The sequence below is a fragment of the Amblyomma maculatum genome, chromosome 8 (genome assembly GCF_055883805.1).
Source record: "Amblyomma maculatum isolate TAMU_Amacu chromosome 8, ASM5588380v1, whole genome shotgun sequence".
Taxonomy (NCBI): Eukaryota; Metazoa; Arthropoda; class Arachnida; order Ixodida; family Ixodidae; genus Amblyomma; species Amblyomma maculatum.
Genome location: NC_139351.1, coordinates 88,503,866 through 88,514,070, shown reverse-complemented (window position 1 = coordinate 88,514,070; position 10,205 = coordinate 88,503,866). Strand labels below are relative to the sequence as shown.

General features: G+C 45.4%; 1 protein-coding gene across 1 annotated transcript; it reads left to right on the top strand.

Annotated features, from left to right (window-relative positions):
* The first annotated feature begins 8,693 nt into the window (after window positions 1–8,693).
* On the top strand, window positions 8,694–9,461 carry LOC146181723 (gamma-interferon-inducible lysosomal thiol reductase-like). Its single transcript, XM_084575839.1, has one exon. It carries the CDS (start codon window positions 8,694–8,696, stop codon window positions 9,459–9,461), a length of 768 nt encoding a protein of 255 aa, XP_084431965.1.
* The last annotated feature ends 744 nt before the right edge of the window (window positions 9,462–10,205 follow it).

The following is a 10,205-nucleotide window of genomic DNA, read 5'->3' as shown; positions in this document are numbered from 1 at the left end:
CGTTTCGCCTCTGTCGAAACAACCCCGCCGTGGTAGCGCAGTACAGCCCCAGATCAAAAACAGCCACCATCATGGTGTTCTGTGTAATACGAGTTGGCTAATCTCAAGCGCTTTTAGTAATGTAACAGCAGCCAAAGTGTGATTGTTTTTAGAATGTTTCTGTATGCTGCAATAATAATAAAAAAAAAAAAGCCGTGGTAGCGCAGTGATTAAGAAGCGACTACTACTGCGGAGTACTCGGATTCGAACCCGACCACTGACAGTTGCGACTACTGCTGCGCTAAACATTGCTCGAAATGTAATAGCCACCCCATTTTCGATAAAACTATTGTGCTTGGCACATCGCGCAATCAACGTACAAGAGAAATTATAGAAGCATATCATATCGCGAAAGGAGGGGATAAGTGTGTTATCGAAGCATCCATTAACTTAACAAAAGTAGAGATTACATACCTTGAATCAGTGGTCAAGTAGATTTTGCACGTGTTTTGTGTATCTTTGCAGACTTGCTTTTTTCCACATTTTTGTCAATTTTGGTAAATTCACCTTCTTTATTTCATTTCTTTGATAATATTTTTGTACCCTATATATTCTGAGCATTTCTAATAAAAGATCAGTTGTGAGTAAGCGCTCGTGTGTGTATCCCTCATTTTGTCGTCTTCTTTGCGGTACGTTTCCTAAAATGCAAATGCACCAACTCGCCCAATTCAGCATTCTTGTGCTGCGCAGTACCCGGGTTCGAACCCGACCACTGAAAGCTGCGTTTTGATAGAGGAGGTGGTCTTTAATGTGCATTGAGATCGCACAGCACAAGGATGCCTTTGCATTTCTCGATCGAAACGCGACCGCTGCGGTCGGAGTCGAACGTGGTTGCTGATGATAAATTCAGGTTAAAGGTCACCTTTATACTTTAATAATAAAAACTGAAGTGCTAATGACAAGTTTCTCGCCCCTCTCATTTTCTTCTCTTTAATTGCTATCCCTCTTTACTTTGCATTGTGCAATTTTTCAGTTTGCACCATTTTATAGTATCCTGTCGAATTAGAGAAGAATGAATTAAAAATTTAGGAGGAAAAAGGGAGTTAGAATATGATCTTTATGCCATCGAGCCTTGGGGCGCTGAGCGGCCTTTTGCGACGTGGCGGCCGAGTCTTCCCAAAGGCTACATATGTTTTTAAAACGTTTACGCAAAACGCAAAGAAATTACATTCGGCTGAGATGTACGGGTTTTGGAATTCCGGATCAGATGACGTACATTGCTTTAGCAGAAAAAACAATTAGGTTCCCTGCGCCCTGACTGCACAGAACAGAGAAAATAATTTTTGCCTAGATTGATAACCCCTGAGGGGCTAAATGAATTCAGAGAAATAAAAGAACATGAAGCAGACGTCTCGCCTCCCGATTTTTCAACACAATGAAGAATCGGGAGGCGAGACTTCTGCTTCATGTTGTTTTATTTCTCTGAATTTATTTTTGTTAATTTCTTATTTTTTGTTTTATGTTCGCACAATTCTCGAACGGAAATAACTGCGGCTCCAACATGAGCATGTGTTTTCATTTTAAAACACCAACGTGATGCTTTGTAATTGGGAAAGTGAAATCAAAACAGAACAACTTTGTAGCGTTAGAGGATATATGTGTTTACGAAACCAACAAACATATTATTCGAGGAGAGCTTTCTTTGGCAATGGTGCCAAAGCTGCGATGGCGGAGATTTCCTCGTTGTTGTCGCCCCGCCGCGGCGGTGCAGTGTTAAGACGCCCGACTACTCTGCCGGAGTACCCGGGTTCGATCCCGACCGCCGGCGGCTGTGCTTCGATGGAGGTGAAACGCAAAGGCGTCCGTGTGATGTGCAATGTCAATGCACGTTAAAGATATCCATGGTGGTCGAAATTTTCGGAGTCCTTCCCTACGGTGTGTTGCATAGCCTAAGTCACTTTAGGACGTTAAAATCTACAAACCAAACCAAAGCAAACTGAACGAACCTAGTTGCTCCGACTGCAGGAAAGAGGAAAAGTGGATTCACGGGCAAAAATGCGCAGCACAGATATAACAGAAGGAAGAAAGACGCGATGACAACTGTGCTGTGACGTCTGCGTTGGCATCTTCTTTTTTTAAGAGCATGCACCAATTAGCTAAACTAGGCAACCAGAGTGCATCACTTGGCTCTAGCTGAGCCACCACCGCTGCCTTGTGCGGACAAAGGAGAGTTGAGAGAAAGAAAGAAAGAAAGAAAGAAAGAAAGAAAGAAAGAAAGAAAGAAAGAAAGAAAGAAAGAAAGAAAGAAAGAAAGAAAGAAAAAAAGAAAGAGAAAGCGAAACATGTAGCTCGGCCTTGTCTAGCCGCTGTCACGGCTTCGGTTTCAGTTTTGCCTTTATGCTGAATTAATTTAGTAGCAACGAAAGGATGCAGTGTGTCGCCACCATCTGCTAAAACCTGACTTTCCTGATCAATTTTAAATATCAATTCCTGATTAAACCGCGAGTTATTCTCTCGATACTGGCGGCGCCAAGCGGTAAGCTGCAGAATCTGCCAATATCTTAATACTCGTCTCTGGCAGTAGACTTCCTCTTTAAAGGTGTGACTCGTAGCATACGATACCACCGTCATATAAGGCCCCGTTGTTGTTTTTGTTGTTGTGGCTGTAGGATGAAGGAAAAGAAAATGCACGGGCCTGCTACTGGCTCTGTAGCTGATCCACCTCCGCTGCCTCGTGCGGACAGGAGAGAAAATAGAGAAGAAAGAAAAGGAAGAGAGAGGGAAGATCTTATGTTTTTGTTTAGTTGTCAATTGCTTTAATACATTAATTCAGTTTGTGTAGGACATTTGGCAGTCCACACTGAATCCTGGCCAATCCCCCTTCTTGGGTATGTGCCAAATATCGAAGAAGAGGAAGAAGAAGAAGATGGAGGAGAAGATGGAGAAGAAGAAGGAGGAGAAGAAGGAGAAGAAGGAGAGGAAGAAGAAGAGGAAGAAGAAGAGGAATAAGAGGAAGAAGATCAAGGGGAAGAAGAAGAAGAGCCGTCCACCCCCGAATCGGTGGCGGGTGCAATGACGGCCTACAACAGATAAAAATTCGGTGGCAGGCAAGCCTCCGCCGCAAGCGGCGGTGACCTACCTGTCCCAGCCCCATCAGGGCAGGCGCAATATAAATGTTATAAGGCCCCGCCTTGAGCACGTCGTATCAAAGTGCCTGCGTGGCTTAAAAGTAGCACAGATTTACGAATCATTAATGTTTATTGCGAATATTGAATGATCGTCACAAGTAATATCGAAGGGGACAGGAAACGAAATACCGCTGGAAATATAGCTGGGGCCGTATTACGGACCGCTCTATAATTGAGAGCGCTCTAAAACGCCCGCTCCTATTGGTCGCCGTCGCCATCTTGAAAAGTTGCGTCACGGGATGCTGCGATTGCGTCGCGGAGGCGAAAAAACAGATGACGTCGCGCACCTAATTATGCCCGTAGTTTTAGACTATTTTTGTAGAGCGCGATGAGACGATCTAAAACGTTTTAGAGCGAGTTATAGAGCGAAAATGGCGGCGGCGTCCGCGGTGGAGTGGTGTGAGTGGTGGCTCCGGCGCTGAAGCGGCAACGCCGGCGCGAGCAACGACGAAGGGCGGTGTGTGAGAATGCGTTCTACTTGTTCGGCGAGTTGTTCCGACGCCTATTTCGACTTGAAAATGCGAAAGCGGAATGGTGGTGCAATGAATGCGCCGATGAACTGTGATGAAGCTCGCAGTCGACCGCTCTTGGCGGTGCGGCTGTCATGCGTGCTTCGATCTTTTTTTTTGCCTCCGGAGGATTTCGTCTACAGGTAGTCGGCCTCTCATAACTGATGGTGAGCAAGTGCGTGCGTCAAATGGCTGAACTCAACTACTGCAAAGTTGGCGCTGAAGGGTGGTTGGGCTCCGCAGTGCGCCCAATGCAAAAGGCGGAGGCGAAGGCGACATACAGTGCAAAACGAATGAAAACGAGCGAGGTTGGTAGTGTACGCTCAACCGCGTTGCTTTTCCCCGTGCTCGTTCTAACTAAAGCATTTGTGTGTGAGACGTTCGCGTGGACATAAAAGTTTATTTTGCCTGTGCTCCGCGATCGATCTTTCTTTTGTTTCTGTTTCCTAAAGAAAAATAAACAAAGCCCCGATTACACTGCTTTCGATATGATTTCTCCGCGCATTTAGGACAATCACACAGTACCTTGACATCAGACGATGCGCAAAAGCCGGCACTATAGCCGTGGAATCAGCTGTTTTACTGAAAATCGCCATTTTTACGGTTTGTTTACCTCTGCCAGCGCGCCCTCGCGGCAAAAGAAGCTACCCACAAGAGCGTTTAATTGCAAAACTGCAGCTACTCCTTGATTTTTTTTATGACATTGAACTTTAATTGTGGCTTCTTGAAAATATAACACTTTAGTTAATTTATTCACACGCTATATCTATAAAAAAGATAGCAAACGGCTCCTTGACGTGCGAATAAACCTGTTGCCGTGAAAATAAGCGGCCCGGGGCGGCACCCTGGCGATCATTGGTTGATTCCAATTTTCGTCACGCGTTGACGTCTCGCCGAGACGTCACGGCGTCGTCATTTTGACGTCACGCTCTATAACTTTAGAGCGAGAACCGTAATTCGGCCCCTGTTCAAATGAATTACCAATATTTATCTCGTTTTTTTTTTTTACAAATCTCGTGTTTTATAAAATGTGTTTAATTTCTTTCTTCAGCCAGATTCTGTGTGCAGTGCGCCCGCTCGGTTCAAGTCACCTAGCTTGTCCCAATTTATTTCCACATGCGGCTCCAATCTTTACGATGCAACACTAAATTGGCATTCACATAGTCTACTGACTAGTGTAACTCGATTGATGCGCTGAACTAGCGACTAAGGCGCATTTTTACCTCACCCACCTTGAGGCTTGAATCTCGCCCCAACATAGTTCCAGTTGTGTCGCAAGGTGACGGAGCATCGGAAGTGTACGCGTTTCTCGTAGACGCATACACTTGAGAGGAAGGCTACCTTCGGAGTGCGCAGTTCATGTCGGTAACCCGCTGATCTCTCTGCGATGCTATGCAGACCCTGAATAAATTCCATTAATTCATTCGAGGAATAAAGTAATAGCGCGAAATTGAGACAAAATACAAGACCGACTCAGTACAGCGCTTGTCCTGCGTCGGTCTTGTGTTTTGTCTCAGTTTGGCGCTCTTACTTTATCCCTGAAATGGTATGCACCATCTAGCCCAAATCAAAGTCTTTATGGATTCATTCATTCATTCATTCATTCATTCATTCATTCATTCATTCATTCATTCATTCATTCATTCATTCATTCATTCATTCATTCATTCTAAATCATGCGTTTGGCGAATGATGGCCTTAGTTGCCTATGCCCATGTGCCAATAAACCTAACACGACACAACATTCATTCATTCGCCCCCTTGATCGGATAGGAAGGAGGTTGGGCGGAGGGGAGGGGGGGTCTGTAGCTGATGGAGAATGCACTAAAAAATTAAGAGCCCGTTGCAAGACTTTATTTTCGCGTAACGTCGTTGTTCAGTCGAATCTATGGCTTGAATGCACAACTTTACGAACCTAAGGCTTAAGCGCACCGACGCTAATTACTCCTTAAGATATTAAAAAAAAAAAACAAGCAACGAGCGAAAATGCTTGCCAAATTTTTTTCGAAAACCAGCGAGAACATTTCCATTCGCAAAAAAAGAAAGAAAGCCACCTGCAAAAAGCTTGGTTCTCTTCACCCAAAGACGGCGCCAGCCCCAAAAGGGAAGAGAAAGGTCAGCAGCTCAGCGCCTTGATAAGCTGACGTGGGGGCTTTTATAAAAAAAAAAAAGAAAAGTGCTAGTGAACTGAAGAGCAACGTCACGAAGAGACGTCGTGGGTGCCGTCAGTGAAGCACAGGGCAAGGTGCTACTGCGTCAGGCAAGGGGATCTGAAGAAGAAATCTAGCCCTATAGATGCCACCATAAGCATGATGGGGAAAGGAGCAGGTAAATAAAGTGTCACTAATTATTGTATAAAGGATGTTCCTACTATTCAATGACTGATAATAACAGTTTTGTATAAACATGCTAAATAATAATAATTGTATAAACATGCTAAATATTAATAATAAAATAATTATTATTTAGCATGTTTATACAAAACTGTTAATATCAGTCATTGAATGGTAGGAGCATCATTTTTACAATAATTAGTGACACTTTATTTAACATACTACTTATGCTCTCACATAACCCCAATCTATATGAGCAATTCCCTGCTCCAAATCGTCCGATGTTCGGAGCCTGTGAATTGATATGGATAAGCATATGGCTGGTGGATATCTGATTAGAATGTTGAAACATTGCACAAACGCGAAAAAACCAGGACACTCTACTATCTTCTCTGTTCGTGTTGTCTCCCTACCTTACGGCGGTAAAATGTTTGCAACAAGTTAGCTTTTAACGTGGAGCTAGGATTGTTGTTCATGATACCTGCTAGGCCCACAACATGGGATAAAAGCAGCCCCTTTCAATGTCCACGTCTACGCCAATAGTGAGTGGGCGCGTATCCTTTAAACGAGGCGTTCTCCTACTACGCAGCTGTGGCCGACGTACTCGTAGCTGATCTAGAGTTTTTGCGCTTAAACAGAACATCGACCCAGAAGGGAAGGGTGCGTGCGCATGAATTAAAAGCACAGGCAATGCGCTCTGCACCAACTGACTCTTGAAGCCCGTATTTTTGAAATGAAATGTCACTGCCGACGTGGACTCCGCATACTTTTGACCGTCGGCGTCAGCGAAGTCGAAACGATAGTCATGAATGCGAATCTTGGGGCGAGGCTCAAGCCTCAAAGTGGGTAAGGTAAATTACGTGTCTTAGTCGATAGTTCAACTCATTAATTGAATTAGAATTACACTAGGGGCATGCGGCTGCCCCTCTCCTCTATAATTCACCATGTACCTTGAAGGTAAAGTAAATAAATAAATTCTGCAGGTTTTTTTTTGTCGCAATTCGTAGAAACAATATGTCTTACAGGCACAGCAACACATTTTCATTATACGCTTCATCATCCGGTAACGTTTCTGCTTTGTGTGTCCAGAACATTTAAAGTAATTAATTGGTCGGATATATTTTGCTCTACAGTGATTTTTTGGGAGGGGAGAGCAATAGCGTGCGGACATTATTTTTTTTCTCCAAGTGTGTCGTACTAATGAGGCGGCGCGACTGTCGTTCATAGGCCAGTGCCGAAAATTTAACTACTTCGCACAACTGATCTCGTTGACAGCTATTTCATATTAGCGGATAAAAGAAAAATATGCGGGGGACATTTAAGCTTCACCTTTAAGGAGTACATAAAACGCTATTTATTAAAACAAGAAAAAGCGCACGAGCTAATTTTCTCCGCAACGCAAAAATATTTAAGCTAGCACCGATCATATCGGCGATCGAAAATAATGCTCTTGCTGACCCACCTCAACTCAGAGCACGCTGGTGTGCAAGAAAAGATGAAAACAAGTAGCGACGGCACCCCACCACACCCCGCCCCGTCTTGCCCACGGGAGCGTCCAATGAGTGGGTGCAACTAAAAAAGACCCGATGACGTCATCGGGGAGGTTTCAGCGTAGGGAGGTGTCGCCCAAATATGTTGCGAGTGGTTGCCAAGAGCACTTTTTAAAAATTATTTGTAAATTATAGGCGCCACGTAAACCTTTATTATTTGACTCGAATACTCACAGAGGCCACATCTATGGATTTCTGTCATTATAATGTTACCGCGATATATCGTTTCAGGCGCTCTTTAAGGGCAGCCTTAGAGAATTCCCGCTGGCGACTTCCTTTCCGGATCTGGCTTTGACATGCGTGCGTTTAATTTCATAAATGCTTAACAGTTTATCCCTTAATTGTGTCTCTATTATCTCACATATACTCGTCAATCTAGAGTCGTAAGCAACTACAATATTATAAAGACCATATCCGACGTAAATATAAAGGTTCACTTAAACCAAGCGGCACAAATGTGCCTGCGTAGCCAATGAATGTCTGAATCGGGATCCAATAGTACCGGAGGGTTCGATTTCCCTTATCACCCTCGCATCTTAAAGTAGCGGCCAGGAGTTGGCAGGTGCTGCAGAATTTGTCCTGTCATGTCGTATCGTGACGTCACACACATTGCCGAGCAATCTATTTCTGGCCATTCCACCTTGTAACTGCCAACTCCCATAGACTTGCTCACGCATGTACGCTCGCAATTCCAGCGTCGATTCTTGACCGAATGGCGTTGAATGACTCCAAATTGGCCATACTTTATACGTATGGAGCCCTGCACTGAAGGGTGTCTCATGGCAGTGGTGTTGATTTGGCACGCTGAAATTGCCCCCTTACGGGGCTTCTAATAATTTAGCTTTAACAATAAAAGGAGTGAAGCAGTTTCTAGTTAAGGCGTACTACTGCTCTGACGCAGTTCGCTTCGCTGGAAAAAGTTCTTCATATGGCCGCAGTCTGAAAGCTCCCAGACATATTTGAGTCACTTGCTCCTCGGCTTAAGGTGTCTTAAGGTCGAAAACTATATTGCCTCTTTATCCCCTGATAAGGATTAACGTCAGCAGCTCAACAATAAATCTTTAAAGCTATATCACTGCTCTTGTTAAAGCATTTCTGTTAGGCACGCGGAGTTAACAACAACGACGAAGAACCATGACTTCCCGGCTCCGGGCGATCCCACCGGCCTGCCTGGCCCTGTTATGCTTGATCCTCATGTCTGCCGCCGCGTCCTCGGACGGAGGCCGGCCGCCGAATCGTGTCAAGGTCCAGGTCTTCTACGAAACTCACTGCCCATACAGCCAGAAATTTATCACCCACCAGCTATGGCCGACGTACCTGCGGCTGAACGGCCTTCTGAACGTCCGCCTGATCCCCTACGGTATGGCCAAAAGGAAAGAGAAGGTGGGGAGGGAGGGCCGGATGGTTACGGAGATAACCTGTCAGCATGGGCATCGTGAGTGTGTCGGCAACATGATCCAGGCTTGCGCGGTGACACTGTTCAAGGGCACATACAAGCTGATTGCCTTCGTCGTCTGTATGGAGTCCTCGGCGACGCCGCACAAGGCAGCTAGGGCTTGCGCCTTCCGCGTCGGCGTCGACTGGGCGGCCCTGAGCCATTGCACGTCGTCTAAGACCGGTCCGAGGCTCCTCCTAAAGATGGGCCGGAAGACAGCTTCGCACCAGCCGGCGGTTCGGTACGTTCCTTTTGTCGTTGTCAACGGCAAGCAAGACGAAGACGTCCAGAACAGGGCTCTCACAGACCTTTTTGGACTGGTCTGTTCCATGGTCGCCGAGCCAGTGCCCGCTGCTTGCCTCTCGAAAGACACCGCGAAGACAGTGTCTCCTAAAGACATGATGACGTCAACTGAGGTGCCCATGAATGCGTCATTGACTAGCGAGGAGACTCCTAATCGGACGTAGAAGACAAAAGGGAGCAAGAGACAGTTCTTTTTCTCTGTACCATGCATGCAAGCCACGTGTTACATATATTAAAGGTGCTCAATAATATCACCAGGCGCTCCTGTTTAAGGCATGCTCTATTGCACTTGTCAAAAAGGCTGAATATTCATTGGCTGGGGGGGGGGGGGGGGGGGGGGGCGGAGAGACAGTACGTTTCATATAACAGCAGGGGAGAAGTAAATACTATCGCAGTCGGGCGATGCAAAATACAGCCCGACGAGGACATGTTTGTGGCGCAACACTCTATAACATATTTCACGTCATTTGACACCCTTCACTGACTATATGCAGGAAGTTGCTTAACTCAAGTCACTGGTGTCATTGGTGCGGTGTCAAACTGGTACTCTGCACTGACAGTTCATGCTTGAACTGAGTTCGGTTGAAAGGAGAAAAAAGGAACCAAGGAACTCGCTGGAGTTGCCCAAGTTAGAAAATTCAGGGCTCTGCAAAATGATTTTGATGGCTCTCGGTTTTGCGATTGAACCTGAGTTGGTAGGGATAAAGAAAGGCTCGAATAAAGGCCTTCAGCTAGGAAAGTAAACAATTGCGATATAACGCTAAGTACGCACGTCACGTTAGGTATTCAAGTGCTCATTACGGCTCAGTTGAAGCCCAGCGACACCCTAGCGTGTGATATATGCGCCTGCATAATGAACTATCTCAGGTTTGGGTTTCTATCCGAGATTACTCATCAAATATGAACTG